At 35.6% G+C, this 26,350-nt stretch overlaps 1 protein-coding gene across 20 annotated transcripts in view; it reads left to right on the top strand.

Annotated features, from left to right (window-relative positions):
- LOC127963125 (uncharacterized) overlaps positions 1-26,350 on the top strand; it is a 299,165-nt gene that overhangs the window by 258,128 nt on the left and 14,687 nt on the right. For 18 of the 20 annotated variants that reach the window (XM_052562855.1, XM_052562853.1, XM_052562836.1 and 15 more), the window contains 4 exons: positions 9,736-10,167; positions 14,910-15,353; positions 18,610-19,056; positions 24,736-25,164. In XM_052562855.1, coding sequence (XP_052418815.1) covers positions 9,736-10,167; positions 14,910-15,353; positions 18,610-19,056; positions 24,736-25,164 — 1,752 coding nt within the window. The remainder of the gene's footprint in view (positions 1-9,735; positions 10,168-14,909; positions 15,354-18,609; positions 19,057-24,735; positions 25,165-26,350) is intronic. The other 2 variants (XM_052562848.1, XM_052562847.1) reach the window with 1 other exon arrangement.

Below are 26,350 nucleotides of genomic sequence, written 5' to 3'. Positions count from 1 at the left end.
AACATGAGTAAGTCTCCTTTTTTTTATTTATTTGTACTAGTTTTCACATAACGTGTAAACATTTTACTAGTTAGACTTTTTCCAAATACTTTTTCCAAACTATAATTCCTGACTAAAAGTATAATAAAGTGAAACATTATGAAGTTTCAATAACAATATACAATACTATACCATTCAAATAGAGATAACTCTAACAAATGTAAAAACAATGCAGTTCTTTCAATTTATCCCCCCTAAAAAACCTGAAAAATATTCTCACATCTTTTCAACATCAATAATGATAAAAATAATAATGATGATAATATTAAATGGGGTTTTTTTTTGGTAGAAAATAAGATTAAAAGGATTTCTGAAGGATTGTGTGACTGCAGTAAGGATGGCAAAAAATTGTTTGAAAGTAAGCTTTGATTGTCCCTAGTAAACTGTTTAATTGCTCCCCCAAGTGGATATTAAATTATGTTGTGGGTTAATTAAATATATTCTTAATAAACTACAAACATAAAATTATATACTTTTATTTTGTTCTCACATTCTTTCTTGTAACTCCTCACTCTCAGTGACACACAGCTGAATGAGAGGCTCATTATGCAGCTCATTATGCAGGCCTTTGTCTTCTCAGGTTTAAATCACAATGATATTTATGATAGTTGACGCCTACTCGCATATGACTTTTAACAACAAAAAGTGTCTTAGAAAATTTAAATCAATATATTGTTTTCTGTGAATGAGTAAACAAGATGATTTTCACATAATTTAGAAAGAAAAATTCTAGGCTACAAGCTCCAGTTCTCAACAATCCCGGGAACCAATGTTCATGTGTTTTATGGCCTTATTCAAGTGATTTAACATTTTTAGTTATTCACTAACCATGCATAAGATTTTTTTTTCTCAAAAATACAATCATGTACATTAGGCTTGGGCGGTAATACGGTAATATGGTATACCGCGGGATCTAAAAATAGCAACGGTATCAGTTCCAATACCGTCATACCGTTAATAAAAAAAAAAAAAAATGCACTTATATAGGAGACAATGATTAAATATTAAATATAATTTATTCAATGCCTAAAAATGTGTATGCGTGGTTGTCATCGCGTGACAACGAGACGAGGAGAAAGAGAGAGGAGGGGAAAAGATGGCGAGTTGCGCACCGTGTGACCTGGTCTCAAAAAAATAGAACATAAATTCTGCAGTTTGCCAGTATTTCAGGTTTCGACCGAACGAGAAGGGAGAGGTGGTAAATAAGGATGAGGCTATTTGCAAATTGTGCCCTCACGAAAAAAGATGACAATGGGAATATGCTGCAAAAAAAAAAAAAGCCAATGCAATGGCAGTCCTGTCGGTATCGGCAACGTAGAGGACCGAATCGGAGCTGAAATAACAGCCTACTGTTTAGAGCCAGTTAGTCAAGGAGACGAGGACCCACTTCATTCATGGAAAAATGCTGACTGGTGTTTTCCCCAGATGTCGCGAGTGGCACGAAAGTACCTGTGCGTCTGTGCCACAAGCACACCATCGAAGCAGGTTTTCAGCACCGCAGGTAAAGTTGTCGGTCCACAACGTGCCCTAGCGAAAAATCTTGATTGTATGCCACTTGCCATTCGTTCCTATTGGCACTGTTTATTTTTTATTTATTTTATGGATTCGGGTATTTTTATTTGGTTTTCATTAAAAAACTATTTTGGAAAGAAGACTGGAAAGAAGTTGTTTTTATTTAAACATATTGCTTTTCAATAATTTTTTATTTTATATATAATTTTTTTTTTTTTAATTCAACTCTGGTTGAGTGTTGTGGGTCTATTCGCTCTTTTTATAAGCTGCTCTTTGTTATTAAAAGTTGTTCGTGCAGTGTGATTTTTTATGGATGGGCGTTTTTCCGCAAAGATCACATTTGAATAATTTTGAGCTCACAAAAAAACAAATATTGGAATATTCGTTTATTTAAATTAGGTTTAATGAGACAGACGTTATTTTTCAGCAACATTCTGTCATTTTGGAACAAGTTTACACACAATAAGCTTGAACATTACACCTCGTGTTTTGTAGCTGAAAAACTTTAACAACGCAAACAAACAGATTAAAAGCAAAAAATAAAATAAAAAATGAACAAAGAAAAAACGTAAAGCAGCCTGCAGCAATTAGCTATGCCATTGTACAGAACAAGGGTGTAACTTTGGTTTGAGAAGTGGGGGGGACACAAAATGGGGGAAAAGTTGTTTATAATGATAAATTCTGCCAAAAAGAATAATAGGCTACTATGTATAAGAAAAATATTTCTTACTTTATTTATTGTTGAATAGCCAAGACTTGAGAGAATAATTTTATAAAGTCAAAAACTTTCACTAAAAATGTTCCCTGTCTCACCTATGAAATATGAAAATGTGCTAGCCTGTTTCTGACATGACATAATTAAAATTAATTACCTGACCCTTTACACAACACATACCTGCAACTCTGAGCTACTTCTCCCTGTCTTTAATCAGCTTCACCTCATCTGTTCTCTGATATGAAAGCATTCATCACAACTGAAACTATATTATAACAGTCAACAGAAAAATATCAGGGCCTGATTTTGTTTCTCACCCACCACACAAGTGAACAGGTAAATAATATGAAACCACACATGTGATGATGTGACCATGTTAAAAAAATATTCTAAACAAATAACAACACGCAATTTGGCTCCTACAAGAAGAACATTTAATTTGATAATATTCAAACTGTATTCACTATTTATCATGTACTCTTCTGCCCTTTTATCACCAACAAATCAAAATCACCAGGCCTTTCATACAGCACATAACCTACCTGTACATTGTGCTGCTACTGCTTTCCCCTATCTCTCCCTCTCTGTTCTGAAGCAGCTCCACCTCAGCTGTGCTCTGATATGAAAACAACTGAGTTATGATCATATTGAGTCCACATAGCCAGAAAAGAGTCTCTGGATGTACATTTTAAAAACTGTGTGTGCCACATTCATTTTCAGATTAGTGTGTAAAAAAAAAAAAATAGTAAAACTATACTGAGGCTCACCACATAACCATAACACTATATAAAATATAGGCTAACTCAGGCTAGCTCAGCATTAAGCCTTTTCTTTGAACAAGTAAATACATTTTTACAAATTAACTTCCATTTTAAATGAACAAATATTGTAAGTGAACAATAGCTCAAGTTTAGAAAAACATTTATTATTAAGACTTATTTTATTTCTGCATCTGAGTATAATAAGTTGAGTAGCCTATAACAGCAGCCAGAGTCTGCTTGTCATACATTGCTGACAGAAAACGCTGCTGTTTAAAGTGGACACAGAATGTTCTAGGCAACATTAAATGTTTAGGTTAGCTAGCTAACGGTCAGAAGTTACCTAGCAACGTTAGCTAACGTTAGCTCATCAGCAGGTGTAGACCATAGACTACGATACTGCGATACCGGCTGCTCAGTAGAACTTTCCGTGCGCTAACACTATTAAGAGTGTGCACGAGACGTCCCTGCCTGTACGCGGACGCGCGCATCGACACAGACAGGCAGGATGTCTGTTATGCTCGGTCCTGCTCCTCCGTGACGACGACGGCGCGCGGTTAAAAAAAAATCATAACAAACTAATTTGAAAGTGGGGAGGACGTGAACGGGATTTTGAAAAGTGGGGGGGACATGTCCCCCCTGTCCCCAAAGGAAATTACGCCCATGGTACAGAATGTAGCTTACACTTAACTTTGAAACCGTCAGCAAATCTTTTTTGCTTTTATTCTATTGTTTTACATGTTCTTGTTAATGTAAACATGATCGGGGGAAAGTGGGCTCCTCAGTCTGTTAACAATAAGGCCGGCCGCGGAGAAAACGCGCTCTGACGGCACAGACGTTGGCGGGACTCACAAATAACGGTGTGATAAGCGAATAAGTTTTGTGAAGCGCTTCGTGTTTTGGTTTCACCACTGAATGGGATCCTCATCTGGAGCAATACACGGCTCCAGCAAGAACTGTTCCCACTCGTCTCGGCTGGACTCTCTGTAATCATCGCTGAAGAACTGGAGAATAAGAAGATCTTTTCCCACGAGTGGGCATTGCATCCTCTGCATCGCTGGTGACGCACCACTCGCATCAAGGAAAATGTTCTGATAATGTTCCAAAAATATGATGATGTTTTCATCGAGAAACCTGAGATCTTTGGGCCGAGGGTCTAGGGCAGATGCAAGAAGAGGAGTTTTCACTGCATTCTCCAAGCTAGCGGTGTTTATTCGTTGCTTGAGAGTCGCCGGAACAATGTTCTTGAATGCGGTCACTTTCTGTGATTCTCCACGACATATCTGAAGTACTGTAGAAGACCGCAGTTCTTATTCATTCATTAATTATTATTTTTTTTTTTGCTTTCATTCATCTTCAAATATGCCGTGGAGAATCACAGAAAGTGAACGAATTAGGTTTTATTGTGGACTTTTTTCCCTTTTTTCTTTTCTTTGTGGCAAGCAAAAATATGTCGAAATTCGAATATCATTTTTATTTATCGAATAATTAGAGCCGAACGAATATTATAATAATAATAATAATAATATCTGTGCACACCCCAAGTGATTTTATTGATTTGTGTGCGCATCTCTGTGCAAAAACTGTTCTGTTTGTTTATGTTAATTTAATTATGTTTGACTATTGCTATTTGTTGCTAATAAAAGCTGTTAATATTGTTGTGCATGTCATTTTGTTATTGTTTCAGTATTAGTGTTTGGTATTCAGTTTCTGAATGGTTTAGGCACAAGCCAACAGTTTGGTGATGCTGTCTCAGCCTTAGTCATATTTTTTTAATTATTCACGGTAATACCGTATACCGAGGTAAAATAGGGAGGAGGTTTGACGGTATCAAAATTTGGATACCGCCCAAGCCTAATGTACATGCATGCATTTCACATATTATTATAGCCCAGTTTGTGCTGATTACAGTGAGATTAGACTTTACCCATTTAGATATTTATAAGAAACTGAAAAAAGCACACATATCAGGGCTTGAAAAAACTTCTCCAGGCCCCAAAAATACCCTTAGACTCCAGAGGGTTAAATTAAAATACATTGTTCAATGTCTTTTCCCCAGACATTTAAAAATAACATTTTAGATCTGTAATTGCAATACAGTGATACCGTAAAACTGTGATATTATTATCGAAGGTTATCATACCATCAGAATCTCAAACAGGTCCATGTCTAGAAGCAATGCTAAGGGACGGTGAGAAGACGAGAATCAGAGGACCGCAATGAACGGGTGGAGAATAGGGAAGGAGCAGATTGCCAGACCATACAAAGCTTTAGAAGCAAGCAGGAGAATTTTAAACTTAATACGAAAGGCCACTGGTAGCCAAAGCAGATCAGCAGATAGAGGTGATGTGGGCCGAACGCTTAGCGTGACTGAGAATATGAGCAGCTAAGTTTTGGGCCTGGAGAAGTTTTGTCATGCCCTGACACATTTGTGCTTTTTTCAGTTGCTTATAATCATGTAAAAGTCTAATCTCACTGTAATCAGCACAAACTGGGCTATAATAATAATAATATGTGAGCAGCATGTATGTACATGATTGTGTTTATGAGAAGAAAAAAATCATATGCGTGGTTAGTGAAAAACTAGAAATGTTAAGTCACTTGAATAAGGCCATAAAACACATACAGAACATTGGTTCCCGGGATTGTTGAGAACTGGAGCTTGTATCCTAGAATTTTTCTTTCTAAATTAAGTGAAAATCATCTTGTTTACTCATTCACAGAAAACAATATATTGATTTAAATTTTCTAAGACACTTTTTGTTGGTAAAAGTCATATGCGAGTAGGTGTCAACTATCATGAATATCATTGTGATTTACACCTGAGAAGACAAAGGCCTGCATAATGAGCTGCATAATGAGCCTCTCATTCAGCTGTGTGTCACTGAGAGGGAGGAGTTACAAGAAAGAATGTGAAGACAAAATAAATCTATATAATTTTATGTTTGTAGTTTATTAAGAATATATTTCATTATCCCGCAAAATAACTTGAGTTCCACTTGCGAGTGCAGTTAAACAGTTTATTAGGAACAATCAAAGCTGACTTTCAAACAAATTGTTTGCATCATTATTCCAGTCACACAATCCTTCAGAAATCCTTTTAACAATCAGATTTAAAAAAAAAAAAAAAACTTTATTATTATTATCAATGTTGAAAAGAGCAGAGAATATTTTTTCCAGTTTTTTTAGGGGGGATAAATTGAAAGAACAGCATTATTTGCTACATTTGTTAGTTACATTTATTTGTTACATTTTATATTATTTACATCAAGCTTTTGAATGGTATAGTGTTGTATGTTGTTATTGAAACTTCATAATATTTCACTTGATTATAAATTTAGTCAGGAATTATAGTTGGGAAAAAGTCTAACTAGTAAAATGTTAATTAGTTATGTGAAAACTAGTACAAGTATATAAATAAATAAAAAGAGATTTCCTCAGGTTTATGATCTCTGCTGAATAAAGCACTTCATCCTTTTTTTCTGAGAAAATCCATTTCTCAAATCCACATCACATCTTTTTGGGGTGAATTATGTCTTATTCCTCTCATCGCAAAGCAAACAGTAAAATAAAAGAACTTGAATAACAGTCTCGCTGCGTTTCTTGTGTTGTGTGGCGTATTCAAGCCGCGCGCTTCAGTGAAACATTAGAATCTGAATAGAGCGTTCACTTTATCTCAGAATATTTGTTTTCGGCAGCACTTGTTTAGTTTAAAAGTAGACATGTCAGGCTTTCTATAGTTATCTCTCTGAAGTCCAAATAATTTTATACTTTTTTGATAATAACTGGCAACTAAAATGTCGCGTTTGTTTTTATTTGCATTAAAATCACACAATCATCAAACACAATAATGTTGACTTGTGAAACATTTCATTATATAAAACAGTCTTTACACATTCCCATTTTTTTTGTAGCTGAATTTAACAGGTCAACAAGGATTTACATAAATACCTTTTTGTTACTGGTATTTAAACAAACAAATCCAACAATAATGTTTATTTGCTTTGACCTTCAATTGTATATCAGTTTATTTGAATTAATAAATGCCCATCTGAATGTAAAGTTATTCATTCCATTTTTAATGTGAAATTTGCATTTATCATAAATACAATTTTGCATTCTGGTGTTGTCGTCAACTAAAATGTTTTTGTTTTTTTTGTTTTGTTTGTTTTCATTTGCATTAATACACAGTCATCAAATACAATAACATTTACTTGTAAAACATTTCAATAGAACACTTTTAACACAATTTAATGACAGTTGTCGTAGCTGAATTTAACTTGTCAAAAAGTATTTACATTAAAAATACCTTTGTTCCTTTTTGTAACTGATCAGTATTTTAACAACATAAAATGGATATCACACCAACATAACATACTTTTATGCTTTGACCTTCAAATATCAATTTAGTTACATAAAGGTCCATCTGAATTTGATATATATGCACATGCACAAGCAATCTTCTTCTGTGAAGAAGCCCTCTGCTACTCTAAACTGTGCAATCCGTCAATAAAACAATATAAAGACTGCCAGATGAGCAATAATTCTGGGCAAATATTTGTTAACATTTTTGTTGCAGAGCGGGTCATCAGTGTACGCTTTTGGTAGCATAAATGCAAGTAGTCCTGTTTGTGTATGTATCCAGATTGCTCATGAGGAAAGTATAACACAAGCTTCACTGACACATTATTGAGCAGCTGATGGGATGTGATTTCTCCTTAGGACTCGTGTGTGTGTGTGTGTGTGTATATATATATATATATTACCTCTGATTCCAAACTGTTAGAACTCTTCTGAACTCGCTTCACAGCAGCAGGCGCCTGAGACGATGACATCATCTTGTGTTTTTTTTTGGCGGAGCACAGATTTATAAGTGCATTACCACCACCTATATCTCAAGTGGACCATTGACCCTCCTAATTGAGATTGTAGATGGTTTTAATGGTCCATTTGAGAGATAGGTGGCGATAATGCACTATAACGCAAGTCTGCGATCTGCCAAAATGAAACAAGATGATTGTTTTTTTTTTTGTTTTTTTTCTATTAATGTTTATTTCAAACTCTCGTGGAGACAACAGCATAAGAAAAACTAGCAAGGCATCAACAAAATGCAGATTTGACAATGAAAACATAAAAAAAAAAATATAATAATAATATTTAAGGCATTGTTCTCAAAATACTAAATGTTACAGGTTCAAAGACATTTCAGCAGCATAACAAATAACTTCTATAGTTTGTTTAGAAATTTTTACAAGGTTCAAGGAGGATAACATCCGAAATTAATTTTTAAAACAGTTTACATTTGGCAATAGTTTTTTCCATTTATTTTTGTGAATGTGGTATTTACTTATAATTATGATAAGGTTAATTAAAAGTGAAAGATCCCTCGTCAGTTTATAATTACAAATAAGAATATCTTCTATTGTAAATTGTTCAGGTTCACTAATTTCATTATTTAACCAGTTATGGACATCTTGCCAGAGCTTCCTACAAACTGAGCAAAGGAAGAATAGATGCTCTGTTTGTTCTGGGTTTTCATGACAAAAGTCGCAAGGGTAAACTTCACAACTAAATCTACCCCTCAGTGTCTCTGCAGATGGATTGTAGTGGTTAAGAATTTTAAATTGCATTTCTTTTACTCTGGGTGCAATTGAGCATTTTATAAATTTCCAATGTTTTTCTGCAATTGCTGGATTATCTAATATTTTAAGTTTTATCTTCCTCTCATAATCATGATATATAATATCCTTTGAAAGCTTTATTTAAATATTTGTTGTCACATTTTTTTGTCCGTAATGTTTAATTCTCCTGTTGTTAAGTTTGGAAGTTTGATTTGATTTATAATTATAAAAACTAATAATGCTTTTTATCAGCTGTATCAAATTGACTGGGATTAAGATGATCATCTCAGGCGCTTGCTGCTGTGAAGAGCGTTCACAAGAGTTCGAACAGTTCAGACATTGCATGAATCAGGGGTTAATAAAAACTACATTAATTGATAGATTTGTTAGAAAAGCCCCGGTGGACAGCAGCCGTCTTGTCTGGAAAATAATTTAGAAAGGAGCAGCAGACAGCGTCATGAGGTCCCTTTGCCATGCAGTCTTGGAGTCTCGGAGTATGTTTAACAGCAGGAAGACATCAGAGACTTCAAAGTTTCCTTGAGAAACAATATGTCAAGCATATTATCAGTTATGAATTAGTTGACTTCAGGGGCTCCAGTTAGCATCCAGTCAGTCCTGACGAGCTGCACATTTTCAGGTGTGTTTCAGGAGCATGTAATACACCTGTTATTCAATGATGCAGTTACTGCACAAAAAAAAGTGTTATAACTTTTATGTTTCCCCTGAGAAATAACTTTATCATCATGCAGTGTGAAATACAGACTGAACAGTGACTCAAAAACATTCTGAAAGTAATTATAATGATATTTTTCCTCTGTGTTGTTGTTATAGCTGTAGTATGGACTTACCTGTTCTCATAGAATTAAAACTATTATTAATACTCAGTTCCTGTCCTTGGTGTAAATCCCTGTCTTTGCACAAATAACATCCCATTGCTGCCCATTTCAGCTAAAACATCATCAAATCAGATCCCTGGGTCTTCTTTTTGAATCATTTATTTGTTTCTGATGTGAAGAAGTGATGTATGTATTATGTGATGTATGTTGTCTCAAATTAATGAAGTGTTTGGTTCTTGATTCTATATTATCAGGTTCTTGGACATTGATGATGAAGAAGCAAGGATGTCTGGAGTCAGATTCCTGCTGAATCTCTGTGTTGCTGCAGTAGAAACTGACAGAGAAACAGGAACAAGATTCTCCTCTCTGCTGTCATCTGTGTGCAGCTACAAAACCTTCCCTTTTGATAAAGAGAGCGATGATCAGAGTGATTTCCTGCTGGATCTGTTCTCTCATGTGAAGAACTATGAGACTCAAACAGGCAGGAGTTTTCTTCCAGCATTACAGTCAGTTTTCCAGTCACCTGATGTCTGGATCATAGATCTCTCAGAGAGAAGGATCTCCGTCCTCCTGGAAGTGCTGAAGCTCCAGACAGAGAAGAAACCAGTGAAGCTGAGAAGATGTTCAGAGGAAGAGAGTGAAGTGATGAGTTTCCTTCAGTGTCTGCAGCACATCTCACAGCTGAGGTAAAGTGGTCCATGTAAACAGTTCTTCAGTTTACTGAAATGATCAGAGTAATATATAACCTATAACATGCTTTCAGGGCCATTTCAGTGGGACTCATTATCAGCCCTGGAGTATCATGCCAGAACGGCCCACTTTAGTTAATGACTGACTACCGGTATATGAAAATAATGTAATTAAAATAGGGCTGTAGCTATCGAATATTTTAGTAATCGAGTATTCTACCAAAAATTCCATTGATTAATCGGATCAAATGTGTTTTTGCTTAAAGTGCAATATTAATTATGCAAGAGAAAATAAGACTCCTGGGTCTTGTGCCGCGATTGTTTGGTGATACAAGTGATGTGACATTCAGTGACCCAATCTCAGAATTTGTGCTCTGCATTTAACCCATCCGAAGTGCACACACACAGAGCAGTGAACACACACACACACTGTGAACACACACCCGGAGCAGTGAACACACACACACACACACACAGTGAACACACACCCGGAGCAGTGTTCACAGTACAAGAACACTGTACAAGAGTTTATTGTAATTATTGATCAGAGAGTGAATGAAATACCTGTAAACCTGTAGCATTTGTCCCGTGATTTTTAGAGTCCTGGTAAGAAACAATGGCAGGAAATATTGGTTCCGCTTGGGGTGGGAATCTACCATGTATTAATCAAGCGTGGGGGTTTCAGGGGCAACGTGGCCGAGTTGCTGTTATTTCCTGTTTAATGTGAACGAATTAATAACATCAAAGTAGATTTATTATGTAGAACATCATGCCAATATGTTTCTTTCAGACTCTGTATATTTAAGGGAACATGTGTAAAGTGTTTTCTGTGAGTTTGTCCCTCCACATGTGGTAATGGTGCTGGCCACCGGTATAAATCTGAATGTCTTTGGAAGGTAGTCTGTGTTTGTTTCTGCAGTGGAGAGTGTGACCTGAGGGTTGCAGGTATTTTATTCACTCTCTGATCAATAATTACAATAAACTCTTGTATCACCAAACAGTCTCGGTGTGTGTTTGTGCGTATTAACATCCATGTTGAACGTGTCCCTCTGTGACAGTCACAGGCCTCTTAAAATGAACAAAGTTTCGTTTTTTAGAATTTTTATTTTTATTTTTTAAATGCATAGAATGCAATGCACACATCAAAAATAAACATTTAATTATTACCCATTGTTTCTCTGTCTATACTTGTACTGTGAACAATGACAAGAAAGTTGACCGATGAATTAAGTGCATTTAAGTGCCATTCAGTTGGGGTTTTAAATAAAGCATTTTCTGAGATGCACATTAAACATTAAACACAAAACATTATTTTAATTTATCTTTTAATTATTGATTATTAATTTAACTTTTTGGTAAACAAAGGGGATTTACTATTAAAAATAAAACATGTAAGAAATGTTGTGTGATTTAAACCTTAATTTTTTTTTTTTTTTTTTTTTTTATAGTGGTAGGCTATGTACATTCTGCTGAACAATAGTCTTTAACTGGACTTTTATTTTGACGGGTTGACGTACCTTTACAGTTGTATGTGATGTGACGCTAGTTTTACTCAAATAAAAGGATCAAATGCTCATGAAGTGACTGTCAGAGCAGTTCTGAAGATGTTCATGTGTTCACGTCTTATTTAGAGAGACAGCAGACGCTGAAATTACCACGAGCATCACTGTGTGTTAATGAATGAAGACGTGCTTCTGCTCCATTCAATAACACAGACACGCAGAACATGCAGGATTCATATTTAAATAGACTGTTCCGGCTTTATATTTACAGATATTAGTCCATATCGTGATTTGATGTAAGTGCAATGACCTATTTTTGATTAATTCATTAAAAATTTGGCAAATTTATTGCCATTCCACATTTAACTGTAAATTCTGTTTTTATGACTGGATTCCGCTATTCCCTCCGTGTTTTCTGCATCGCGGGAATCATAGAGCCCTAGTCGTGGTATGCCAGCTCTATATCTTGCAATGGACGCACACCACGATGTTCTCTTCATGTTTGCACGTGCCCTTAAATCAAAACACTGCTGACTCCTTACAGTATCTCAGACGCAGCGCTTGTGTCTCCTTCCGCTTTGTGGGTGACGTAAACGCATTGTCACATTAAAAAAATAATTGTGAAAGAACCTGACGTGAGATTTAAAATAAATTAAAAGAGGCTTTGAGGCAGAGGAATTTGCCTCAATAATTTTTTGTAATCGAGGAATCGTTTCAGCCCTAAATTAAAACCTCAGTATACAAGTCTGAAATAGTGCATCGTTCTCTACAGACTTGTAATTCACTGAATTTTTCTAGAGCTTTCATTTTTTTTATGTTAAAATTGTAACCATAAAAATGGAAAATATGGGACAATTGTTATTTATTTTAAAGGCAAAAAGGGACAGACTAAGGGACACTCAAAATATTAGTGCTGTACCATAATGTCTCCCTGCATTTAAAACGTTCCTAGAAATAATCACATTTGTTTTTGTAGAATTATTCAAAAAAGAATCAAAGTCATAAAAAAAAATAATTGTCCTGAATAAATTGCACTTTTATAGAAGTGTGAGTGGACAAGTAATTTAGGAGGTGAAAGTACTGTTATATTACATACAATGGCCTGAATGTAAAGTGTATGAAATGTCAGTCAACAAAGTTTTCTTTAAACAATAGCACTTACATTTTTTAACTAAAATTTTATTGCAACCATGTAGCTTATGAATGAACGGAAATGCATATTTTTCAATAAAATAAACTTAGAGAGTGTGGGCTGTATCTGCTGCTTGGATTTGTACTTAAGTATTGAGTTCCAAGTTTATGTATTTGCTCTTTCTCTCTATTTAACAACATTAACTTATAATATGATAGAAATCTTCCCTCAGGTAGATTGAATGTTTTCCTGCCTTGCTGGATGTTGGGACTCATGATCAAGAAGTTGTTTGTATTCACTCAAATGCAAAACGTGGATATTAGTGAAAGGGAATTGCCCTTAGCATGAGTCCCGCTCTCTGTGAAGCAGGAACAGCCAGCAGAGGATTTCACTTGGTCTTAAAGCCTTCCTCAAATGGCTATGTTCACAAATAAAACCATGATTTGTACAAAAAGAATGGTTCGTTATCAACTGAGAATTAGTTATTCATGTGGTCTGGTGGTCACGGCGTATGCTTACGAATACGGGACAAACTGCAGACTGTACTCTATAGGTTTCATATGGGACGCTTCTATGATGCCTTAAATATGGGATGATTCCATATTATACAGAACGGTCAGCAACCCTATCATTAACCTGCAGGCTGTGCTCTGTGTGGAGCTGCTGTGAGTGCAGGAAACCTAGGGACCACATATTTCAGCCCAGAGACATGACCAGACCGGCCAAAAACAGACCGGCCCACCGGGAATATACTCCTGGTGCTCCTGATTAGCCATTCCTGGCCTGCACACTCACACATTCATTATTTCGACATTCTGGGAGGAGTAAAATTTACATATGTGGTTTCGACAACCAGTAGTTGTTACTCTTGTAATGTCCCAGACCACCTTCAGAAGTGCTTTCAGCTTTCAGATTTAAATCTGTCTCAGAAGTGTTTTGGAGGGCATTTGCACCTGGACTCTCCATGACTAGATAGCTATCCTATCAGAGAAAACGCATGACGTGACCAGGTGTAAACAGGCCCCATTAGTAACGGGAGTGAACAGTGTTTGGTGACAGCTTTCCCATGAGAGGGTGTGGCTTCAGCGCAGATAGTGGACACGCCCCCAGTATTTGAGAGCAGAGAATAGGCTTGGTTGAGATGAGCAAGAGAAATCTGCCCAGAACCGATCAACGGTGATCACTGCAAGATGCAGAAGTGGTTAGAAATGTGTCTGAGGGTGGTCCTCTCTGCGGTGACATCACAACGATGTGAGCCAGAAATCTCTTGCTTCAGTGAGCCGGTAGCTGTGCAGTCAAATGTCCACCTTATTTTTCCCAAAAGAGTGGACGCGGTTTGTAATCTCATCCACGTCCAGCTTTTTTTTAGCTGTACACAACTTGTTTTGCTGCTTGATATTGCAAATTAACACATTATCTTAATGTATTATCTTAATTATGAACACACTGGTTTGATATGCAAACAGTTTTACTGTTTCCTGCACGTTATTATTCTCTTATTTCCCTATAGCAGGTAATGAACCAGAAGTCTCACACACAGGCTTATTTCCACTTAGAAGAATAAGGGATAGCGTATTTGCTTCCCTGCTGATCAAAAGCACACTGAGCAGGACAAGACTTTGGGGGCCAGTGACCCCTGGGCTTAAGGTTATGGTTTGACCCTAAACCTACACACTACAAATGCCCCCAACTAGGACAGCATTATGGAGTAACACAAAATACACAATTTAAATATGCTTTGAGGTTTATATATATTATTTAATATGCAATGTGTCTAACCTAGTAACATTAGATGTAGTAATAAAAAGTCATTGTAATACAATAAACAGGATGTGTTCTCTTATATGAGAGTTCAAAACCTGAATAAACAGACTTTTTCTTGTAACTGTACAGTTATTGTCCTTGGTGTGAGCGGTTCTTAAGACTTCATCCTCCATATCCACAGACTTTGAACAAATAACATCTTATTTCAGTGCATTTCAGCTAAAACATTATCAAATCAGATCCCTGTGTCATGTTGAAATATTTATTTGTGTCTGTGGCATAATGTGATGAATGTTGTCTCAAATTAATGAAGTGTTTGGTTCTTGATTGTATATTATCAGGTTCTGGTTCAGTAATAAAGAAGAAAGGATGTCTGGAGTCATATTCCTGCTGAAGCTCTGTGTTGCTGCAGTAGAAACTGACAGAGATACAGGAACAAGATTCTCCTCTCTGCTGTCATCTGTGTGCAGCTACAAAACCTTCCCTTTTGATGAAGAGATTTATCATCATGTTCATCATTATCAGAGTGATTTCCTGCTGGATCTGTTCTCTCATGTGAAGAACTATGAGACTCAAACAGGCAGGAGTTTTCTTCCAGCATTACAGTCAGTTTTCCAGTCACCTGATGTCTGGATCATAGATCTCTCAGAGAGAAAGATCTCCGTCCTACTGGAAGTGCTGAAGCTCCAGACAGAGAAGAAACCAGTCGAGCTGAGAAGATGTTCAGAGGAAGAGAGAGACGTGATGAGTTTCCTTCAGTGTCTGCAGCACATCTCACAGCTGAGGTAAAGTAGTCTATGTAAACAGCTCTTCAGTTTACTGAAATGATCATAATAATATATAACCTAAAACATGCTTTCAGGGCCATTTCAGTGGGACTCATTATCAGCCCTGGGGTATCATGCCAGAACGGCCCACTTTAGTTAATGACTGACTACCGGTATATGAAAATAATGTAATTAAAACCTCAGTATACAAGTCTGAAATAGTGCATTGTTCTCTTCAGACTTGTAATTCATTGTATTTTTCTAGAGCTTTCATTTTTAAGTTAAATTTGTAACCACATAAATAGAAAATAAGGGACAATTGTTATTTATTTTATAGGAAAAAAGGCACAGACTAAGGGACAATCAAAGTATTAGTGCTGTACCATAATGTGCCTTCAGTTAAAAAGTTCCTAGAAATAAACTCTTTTGTTTTTGTACAAATATTCTAAAAATGATAGTCATTTAAAAAAAAAGTAATTATCCTGAATAAACTGCACTATTATATAAATGTGATTGGACAAGTAATTTAGGAGGTGAAAATCAGGACTCTGAACCGGTTCAAGGAACGAAAACGAAAACCGGAAACGAACAAAATTTTGACAGAAACAAAATAAAATTTTATAGTTCCGAACAGAATCGAAAATTTGAAATGGCCATTAACCGGTTAATAACGTTATTTTATCGTTCCATTTAATATTTGAAATTTGCTGTCAATCACGAATTCCAGGAGTATGGCATATGCAAATGTGACGAAGCCAAGAGTGAAATGTTCGCTCAGCTGTGAACTCATCATAGGTCAGTCTCAATGACAATGAACCGCCCTTAGAGTTTATCTGAGGATATGTGAGATGAATTCAACAGATCACTAAACTTGTTTTGTTTTCGAGAGAAACGAATAGCTGTTTTTATAATGTTTGTAAACATTTTGCTTTAGACTACAGGCATTTTAGCCTTCATTATTTCGTAAAGTAATAGGGCTAATAAAATGAAATGCCGCAACTTTATTTATTTTATTATTATTTTTTAGGAGCCTACATTTGGCCAAAATCTAGAAAAGATGACTAACCACAGTGGGTTATTGACTAACGTTAGATCTCTATTTTCTCTTTTTGAGTAAATAAAATGATGTACTTTATTATTTATTACATTACTATTATTTTAGGGACTGAAGTTTAAGGTTAAAATTAATGTTCTATAACTTTAAATAAGATATAAAGGTAATATCGCAAGAACAGAGACCTGTGATTAGAATCACGGGAGAGAATAGTCTGCGTGCAGTTATGAGAGAGAGAGGTAGAGAGAGAGAGAGAGATGACGCACACTGTGTAATCAGATGTGGCTAATTCCTAATGTTCACCTCTTCATGTTTAATAAATCAAGTGTTATGATCTGCCGAGCTCCCTTTCAGTGTCCTCCTTCCAACAAAGCCAACGAGCTAAGAACTGTAAAGCCTGCATATAGGGTTAGGACACATAATATTGCAAATTATAGACACATAATATTGTCTTAAAAAATTACGTTATTAACCGTTATTTTTTCAACTGTAATAATTCAGAGGAACGCAGGAACAGAAACGTTAAAATATAGATTCTGTTCTGAGTGAACCAATTTTCTTTTCGTTTTCAAGCCCTGGTGAAAATACTGTAATATTACATACAATGGCCTGAAATTTGAAATCATAACGTAAAGTGTATGAAACTTCAGTCAACAAAGTATTCTTTAAACAATGGCACTTACAGCCTATGAATGAATGAAAATACATATTTTTTAAAAAAAAACAACATTAACTTATAATATGATAGAAATCTTCCCTCAGGTAGATTGAATGTTTTCCTGCCTTGCTGGATGTTGGGACTCATGATCAAGAAGTTGTTTGTATTCACTCAAATGCAAAACGTGGATATTAGTGAAAGGGAATTGCCCTTAGCATGAGTCCCGCTCTCTGTGAAGCAGGAACAGCCAGCAGAGGATTTCACTTGGTCTTAAAGCCTTCCTCAAATGGCTATGTTCACAAATGAAACCATGATTTGTACAAAAAGAATGGTTCGTTATCAACTGAGAATTAGTTATTCATGTGGTCTGGTGGTCACGGCGTATGCTTACGAATACGGGACAAACTGCAGACTGTACTCTATAGGTTTCATATGGGACGCTTCTATGGTGCCTTAAATATGGGATGATTCCATATTATACAGAACGGTCAGCAACCCTATCATTAACCTGCAGGCTGTGCTCTGTGTGGAGCTGCTGTGAGTGCAGGAAACCTAGGGACCACATATTTCAGCCCAGAGACATGACCAGACCGGCCAAAAACAGACCGGCCCACCGGGATAATACTCCTGGTGCTCCTGATTAGCCATTCCTGGCCTGCACACTCACACATTCATTATTTCGACATTAATGAATGGGTGGTCCTCTCAGAAATCTCTTGCTTCAGTGAGCCGGTAGCTGTGCAGTCAAATGTCCACCTTATTTTTCCCAAAAGAGTGGACGCGGTTTGTAATCTCATCCACGTTCAGCTTTTTTTTTTTTTAGCTGTACACAACAGCTTGTTTTGCTGCTTGATATTGCAAATTAACACATTATCTTTATGTATTATCTTAATTATGAACACACTGGTTTGATATGCAAACAGTTTTACTGTTTCCTGCACGTTATTATTCTCTTATTTCCCTATAGCAGGTAATGAACCAGAAGTCTCACACACAGGCTTATTTCCACTTAGAAGAATAAGGGATAGCGTATTTGCTTCCCTGCTGATCAAAAGTACACTGAGCAGGACAAGACTTTGGGGGCCAGTGACCCCTGGGCTTGAGGTTATGGTTTGACCCTAAACCTACACACTACAAATGCCCCCAACTAGAACAGCATTATGGAGTAACACATAATGCACAATTTAAATATGCTTTGAGGTTTATATATATTATTTAATATGCAATGTGTCTAACCTAGTAACATTAGATGTAGTAATAAAAAGTCATTGTAACACAATAAACAGGATGTGTTCTCTTATATGAGAGTTCAAAACCTGAATAAACAGACTTTTTCTTGTAACTGTACAGTTATTGTCCTTGGTGTGAGCGTTTCTTAAGACTTCATCCTCCATATCCACAGACTTTGAACAAATAACATCTTATTTCAGTGCATTTCAGCTAAAACATTATCAAATCAGATCCCTGTGTCTTGTTGAAATATTTATTTGTGTCTGTGGCATAATGTGATGAATGTTGTCTCAAATTAATGAAGTGTTTGGTTCTTGATTGTATATTATCAGGTTCTGGTTCAGTAATAAAGAAGCAAGGATGTCTGGAGTCATATTCCTGCTGAAGCTCTGTGTTGCTGCAGTAGAAACTGACAGAGATACAGGAACAAGATTCTCCTCTCTGCTGTCATCTGTGTGCAGCTACAAAACCTTCCCTTTTGATGAAGAGATTTATCATCATGTTCATCATTATCAGAGTGATTTCCTGCTGGATCTGTTCTCTCGTGTGAAGAACTATGAGACTCAAACAGGCAGGAGTTTTCTTCCAGCATTACAGTCAGTTTTCCAGTTACCTGATGATGTCTGGATCATAGATCTCTCAGAGAGAAAGAGCTCTATCCTACTGGAAGTGCTGAAACTCCAGACAGAGAAGAAACCAGTCGAGCTGAGAAGATGTTCAGAGGAAGAGAGAGACCTGATGAGTTTCCTTCAGTGTCTGCAGCACATCTCACAGCTGAGGTAAAGTAGTCTATGTAAACAGCTCTTCAGTTTACTGAAATGATCATAATAATATATAACCTATAACATGCTTTCAGGGCCATTTCAGTGGGACTCATTATCAGCCCTGGGGTATCATGCCAGAACGGCCCACTTTAGTTAATGACTGACTACCGGTATATGAAAATAATGTAATTAAAACCTCAGTTTACAAGTCTGAAATAGTGCATTGTTCTCTACAGACTTGTAATTCATTGTATTTTTCTAGAGCTTTCATTTTTAAGTTAAATTTGTAACCACATAAATGGAAAATAAGGGACAATTGTTATTTATTTTATAGGAAAAAAGGCACAGACTAAGGGACAATCAAAATATTAGTGCTGTACCATAATGTGCCTTCAGTTAAAAAGTTCCTAGAAATAAACTCTTTTGTTTTTGTACAAATATTCTAAAAATGATAGTCATTTAAAAAAAAAGTAATTATCCTGAATAAATTGCACTATTATATAAATGTGAGTGGACAAGTAATTTAGGAGGTGAAAATCAGGACTCTGAACCGGTTCAAGGAACGAAAACGAAAACCGGAAACGAACAAAATTTTGACAGAAACAAAATAAAATTTTATAGTTCCGAACAGAATCGAAAATTTGAAATGGCCATTAATTGGTTAATAACGTTATTTTATCGTTCCATTTAATATTTGAAATTTGCTGTCAATCACGAATTCCAGGAGTATGGCATATGCAAATGTGACGAAGCCAAGAGTGAAATGTTCGCTCAGCTGTGAACTCATCATAGGTCAGTCTCAATGACAATGAACCGCCCTTAGAGTTTATCTGAGGATATGTGAGATGAATTCAACAGATCACTAAACTTGTTTTGTTTTCGAGAGAAACGAATAGCTGTTTTTATAATGTTTGTAAACATTTTGCTTTAGACTACAGGCATTTTAGCCTTCATTATTTCGTAAAGTAATAGGGCTAATAAAATGAAATGCCGCAACTTTATTTATTTTATTATTATTTTTTAGGAGCCTACATTTGGCCAAAATCTAGAAAAGATGACTAACCACAGTGGGTTATTGACTAACGTTAGATCTCTATTTTCTCTTTTTGAGTAAATAAAATGCTGTACTTTTATTATTATTACATTACTATTATTTTAGGGACTGAAGTTTAAGGTTAAAATTTGTTCTATAACTTTAAATAAGATATAAAGGTAATATCGCGAGAACAGAGACCTGTGATTAGAATCACGGGAGAGAATAGTCTGCGTGCAGTTATGAGAGAGAGAGGTAGAGAGAGAGAGAGAGATGACGCACACTGTGTAATCAGATGTGGCTAATTCCTAATGTTCACCTCTTCATGTTTAATAAATCAAGTGTTATGATCTGCCGAGCTCCCTTTCAGTGTCCTCCTTCCAACAAAGCCAACGAGCTAAGAACTGTAAAGCCTGCATATAGAAACGACGCGCGTTACATTATTATTAGGCAAATTATAGACACATAATATTGTTTTAAAAAATTACGTTATTAACCGTTATTTTTTTTCAACTGTAATAATTCAGAGGAACGCAGGAACAGAAACGTTAAAATATAGATTCTGCTCTGAGTGAACCAATTTAATTTTCTTTTCGTTTTCAAGCCCTGGTGAAAATACTGTAATATTACATACAATGGCCTGAAATTTGAAATCATAACGTAAAGTGTATGAAACTTCAGTCAACAAAGTATTCTTTAAACAATGGCACTTACAGCCTATGAATGAATGAAAATACATATTTTAAAAAAAAAAAAAAAAAGAAACTTAATGAGTTCCAAGTTTATGTATTTGCTCTTTCTCTTTATTTAACAACATTAACTTATAATATGATAGAAATCTTCCCTCAGGTAGATTGAATGTTTTCCTGCCTTGCTGGATGTTGGGACTCATGATCAATAAGTTGTTTGTGTTCACTCAAATGCAAAACGTGGATATTAGTGAAAGGGAATTGCCCTTATATACAAGATAATATTTGTTACATGAACTTAATTATTTGAGTTGACTCAACGTTCTTTACTTAAAATATTCAACATTATATAATCTACCAAGTAATTTCAAGTTGTGTTAATGTAACATTAAAGCTCATTTATATTTAAAAAATTTAGTTGAACCAACTTAACATTTTAACTGATTTTAGATCCTCAGCTGTTGGTCTCCTTAGTCATCGCATTTTTAATAAATTAAACAAGCAAATTACACAAAATAAAGCATTTCAGTTTATTTTTTTGACAGGCTGTGGTGAAGGTGAAGCCTAAAACCACACATCATGAATGTACAACAAAATGTGACAAATATACAAATGGAGCTTCATTTCCAACATGTTTTTTTCTTGATTTTTCACCCTTTGCAACACTTCTTAAAGGGTTTACATTTTTCAAACATTTATTTTTGTATAAAATTCATAATAAAACTAGAAAAAAAGCATTTTCTTTCTTTTATGTTTTTTTTTTTTTTTTGCAACACAGAGATTGCAAACTTCACAATCGATGACACTTTTTTTCACCCTTTGCAACAGTTTTTCTAACATTTACTTTTGGAACACGCGACAAATATCGTAAGAATAAATCAAGAATTTAATCGAACAGTTGCAGACAAACATTGCACATTGAGCTCTTTGGGGTAACTCAGATTAATTGCATAAATTAGGCCAAGCAGAAAAACACAAGCCTTTGCAACACCTGCCAATCTCATCATCACTTCTATGCCTTCCAGCACTATCCCAGTCTGTAATGGATCATCTGTTGAGCCACCTTTCATGATGATTTTAAGTGTGAGCAGTTCCCGTTTCTCCTTATTCCCATGAGTATCTTTAAAAAACAAAACAAAGCAAATGTGTATTTACTTACAACACCACTTGATATTGTTTCTGATTGTTTCTCAGTGCAAAAAAATAAATTTCAATGAAATAACACACACACACACACACACACACACAAAAATATACGATTTTGAAATAGACATGCATATATTTAAAAATTAAATGTGTTTTTCAGCCATTCATTTTATTTTTATCTATGTTGGTTGAATTTAATTAACTGCCTTTATATAAGTTGTTTATTTAGTTTTGGAGAGTAACTTGGTTTTCGATCGATTTCAGATGCTCACCTGATGGTGCTTGATGAGATTCTCAGAGAGGCAGACAGTTAAGCATAGAATTACAACTTCTGGGCTGGTCTAAAAAGTAAAACAAAATGTGGCTTGTTATGCTGCATACACACAAAATCACAACTACAGTGACTCCATAGAGTTTGTGAATCAAGGCATTCTTTGACCAACTCATCTCTAATGACGTTGAAACTGCTGATGGAAATGAAGTTGAAAGGAAAATTAATTTTGGAAGAGAAAATAAAAAATCTATACACCACAACAATGATCTGAAATTTCTACAGTGAAGTTTTTTTTTAAGCTAATTGCAGAACGGCCAAGTCAGTCAGTTGATTCACACACAATGTTTTCATTATTTACTCATCCTCACACTGTTCCTGATTAATGACTTTCTTTAGATAAACAGAAAGTGATTTTCAATCCTGATCCTGAGGAGCCACCGCTCTGCACATTCTACCTTATCCATTAATGGCACTCTCTTCGGATGAGCGGCAGAGGGAACACAGGTTTAAATTTACAGTTGTGATCATAATTTAGAAGGTTTACTAGACAGAGGAATCGTTGTCATTTAGAAATAAGTTTGCATGTGTCTGAATCGAGATCACCATTATTCAATTATCATGCATACATATTGACATGTAGCATATATTTTACAATGAATTCTAAACCAAACCTCAAAATTAACCTGTGCCCAGGCCCAGACTGCCACTTATGGAGAATATGAGAACAATTATTATTATTATTATTATTATTCTGGAATGGGTTAACACGAACAGACTCTATTTTCATAAGTACTGATAACACGTTTCTAATTTCAGAAGCATTATTCAGATTCAGAAATTCAGTTCCTTTTTAGATCACAAACGCAATAAACAAGATAAATCTAATATTATACTTAGTTTTCAAAAAAAGTTAGCTTACCTCTTCTCACCGTCTTCACATGTGCTTCACAAAATGGCTCCTTGGCAGGAAACAGCATATCACATGGCTCACAGTCAAATACTTAAAATTTTATGCTATATTTACTTAATTTTAACATAATTGTACTAGTAGTTGTCATGACTTATTTTCATTCGTTAAATTTATGTTCACTTTGTAACTTATATTTTTGTGTTACATGAACTATATATGTTAAGTAGACATTGAAAAGTTATAAATACTTAATTTTTTGTGTTTAATATATTTACTTTTATAAGTAATAGTTGTTCAGCGAACGAATCATTTTTTTCAGTGCAGGAACAGCCAGCAGAGGATTTCACTTGGTCTTAAAGCCTTCCTCAAATGGCTATGTTCACAAATGAAACCATGATTTGTACAAAAAGAATGGTTCGTTATCAACTGAGAATTAGTTATTCATATGGTCTGGTGGTCACGGCGTATGCTTACGAATACGGGACAAACTGCAGACTGTACTCTATAGGTTTCATATGGGACGGGTCTATGGTGCCTTAAATATGGGATGATTCCATATTATACAGAACGGTCAGCAACCCTATCATTAACCTGCAGGCTGTGCTCTGTGTGGAGCTGCTGTGAGTGCAGGAAACCTAGGGACCACATATTTCAGCCCAGAGACATGACCAGACCGGCCAAAAACAGACCGGCCCACCGGGAATATACTCCTGGTGCTCCTGATTAGCCATTCCTGGCCTGCACACTCACACATTCATTATTTCGACATTAATGAATGGGTGGTCCTCTCAGAAATCTCTTGCTTCAGTGAGCCGGTAGCTGTGCAGTCAAATGTCCACCTTATTTTTCCCAAAAGAGTGGACGCGGTTTGTAATCTCATCCACGTCCAGCTTTTTTTTTTAGCTGTACACAACAGCTTGTTTTGCTGCTTGATATTGCAAATTAACACATTATCTTTATGTATTATCTTAATTATGAACACACTGGTTTGATATGCAAACAGTTTTACTGTTTCCTGCACGTTATTATTCTCTTATTTCCCTATAGCAGGTAATGAACCAGAAGTCTCACACACAGGCTTATTTCCACTTAGAAGAATAAGGGATAGCGTATTTGCTTCCCTGCTGATCAAAAGTACACTGAGCAGGACAAGACTTTGGGGGCCAGTGACCCCTGGGCTTGAGGTTATGGTTTGACCCTAAACCTACACACTACAAATGCCCCCAACTAGAACAGCATTATGGAGTAACACATAATGCACAATTTAAATATGCTTTGAGGTTTATATATATTATTTAATATGCAATGTGTCTAACCTAGTAACATTAGATGTAGTAATAAAAAGTCATTGTAATACAATAAACAGGATGTGTTCTCTTATATGAGAGTTCAAAACCTGAATAAACAGACTTTTTCTTGTAACTGTACAGTTATTGTCCTTGGTGTGAGCGTTTCTTAAGACTTCATCCTCCATATCCACAGACTTTGAACAAATAACATCTTATTTCAGTGCATTTCAGCTAAAACATTATCAAATCAGATCCCTGTGTCTTGTTGAAATATTTATTTGTGTCTGTGGCATAATGTGATGAATGTTGTCTCAAATTAATGAAGTGTTTGGTTCTTGATTGTATATTATCAGGTTCTGGTTCAGTAATAAAGAAGAAAGGATGTCTGGAGTCAGATTCCTGCTGAATCTCTGTGTTGCTGCAGTAGAAACTGACAGAGAAACAGGAACAAGATTCTCCTCTCTGCTGTCATCTGTGTGCAGCTACAAAACCTTCCCTTTTGATGAAGAGAGCGATGATCAGAGTGATTTCCTGCTGGATCTGTTCTCTCATGTGAAGAACTATGAGACTCAAACAGGCAGGAGTTTTCTTCCAGCATTACAGTCAGTTTTCCAGTCACCTGATGTCTGGATCATAGATCTCTCAGAGAGAAAGATCTCCGTCCTACTGGAAGTGCTGAAGCTCCAGACAGAGAAGAAACCAGTCGAGCTAAGAAGATGTTCAGAGGAAGAGAGAGACGTGATGAGTTTCCTTCAGTGTCTGCAGCACATCTCACAGCTGAGGTAAAGTAGTCTATATAAACAGCTCTTCAGTTTACTGAAATGATCATAATAATATATAACCTATAACATGCTTTCAGGGCCATTTCAGTGGGACTCATTATCAGCCCTGGAGTATCATGCCAGAACTTCCCACTTTAGTTAATGACTGACTACCGGTATATGAAAATAATGTAATTAAAACCTCAGTTTACAAGTCTGAAATAGTGCATTGTTCTCTTCAGACTTGTAATTCATTGTATTTTTCTAGAGCTTTCATTTTTAAGTTAAATTTGTAACCACATAAATCGAAAATAAGGGACAATTGTTATTTATTTTATAGGAAAAAAGGCACAGACTAAGGGACAATCAAAATATTAGTGCTGTACCATAATGTGCCTTCAGTTAAAAAGTTCCTAGAAATAAACTCTTTTGTTTTTGTACAAATATTCTAAAAATGATAGTCATTTAAAAAAAAAAGTAATTATCCTGAATAAACTGCACTATTATATAAATGTGAGTGGACAAGTAATTTAGGAGGTGAAAATCAGGGCTCTGAACCGGTTCAAGGAACGAAAACGAAAACCGGAAACGAACAAAATTTTGACAGAAACAAAATAAAATTTTATAGTTCCGAACAGAATCGAAAATTTGAAATGGCCATTAACCGGTTAATAACGTTATTTTATCGTTCCATTTAATATTTGAAATTTGCTGTCAATCACGAATTCCAGGAGTATGGCATATGCAAATGTGACGAAGCCAAGAGTGAAATGTTCGCTCAGCTGTGAACTCATCATAGGTCAGTCTCAATGACAATGAACCGCCCTTAGAGTTTATCTGAGGATATGTGAGATGAATTCAACAGATCACTAAACTTGTTTTGTTTTCGAGAGAAACGAATAGCTGTTTTTATAATGTTTGTAAACATTTTGCTTTAGACTACAGGCATTTTAGCCTTCATTATTTCGTAAAGTAATAGGGCTAATAAAATACAGTGCCGCAACTTTAGTTTTTTTTTTTTTTTTTTTTTAGGAGCCTACATTTGGCCAAAATCTAGAAAAGATGACTAACCACAGTGGGTTATTGACTAACGTTAGATCTCTATTTTCTCTTTTTGAGTAAATAAAATGCTGTACTTTATTATTATTACATTACTATTATTTTAGGGACTGAAGTTTAAGGTTAAAATTTGTTCTATAACTTTAAA

The sequence above is a fragment of the Carassius gibelio genome, chromosome B8 (genome assembly GCF_023724105.1).
Source record: "Carassius gibelio isolate Cgi1373 ecotype wild population from Czech Republic chromosome B8, carGib1.2-hapl.c, whole genome shotgun sequence".
Classification (NCBI taxonomy): Eukaryota; Metazoa; Chordata; class Actinopteri; order Cypriniformes; family Cyprinidae; genus Carassius; species Carassius gibelio.
The sequence above is the reverse complement of the archived record's forward strand: the minus strand, read 5'-3'. Positions and strand labels throughout refer to the sequence as shown.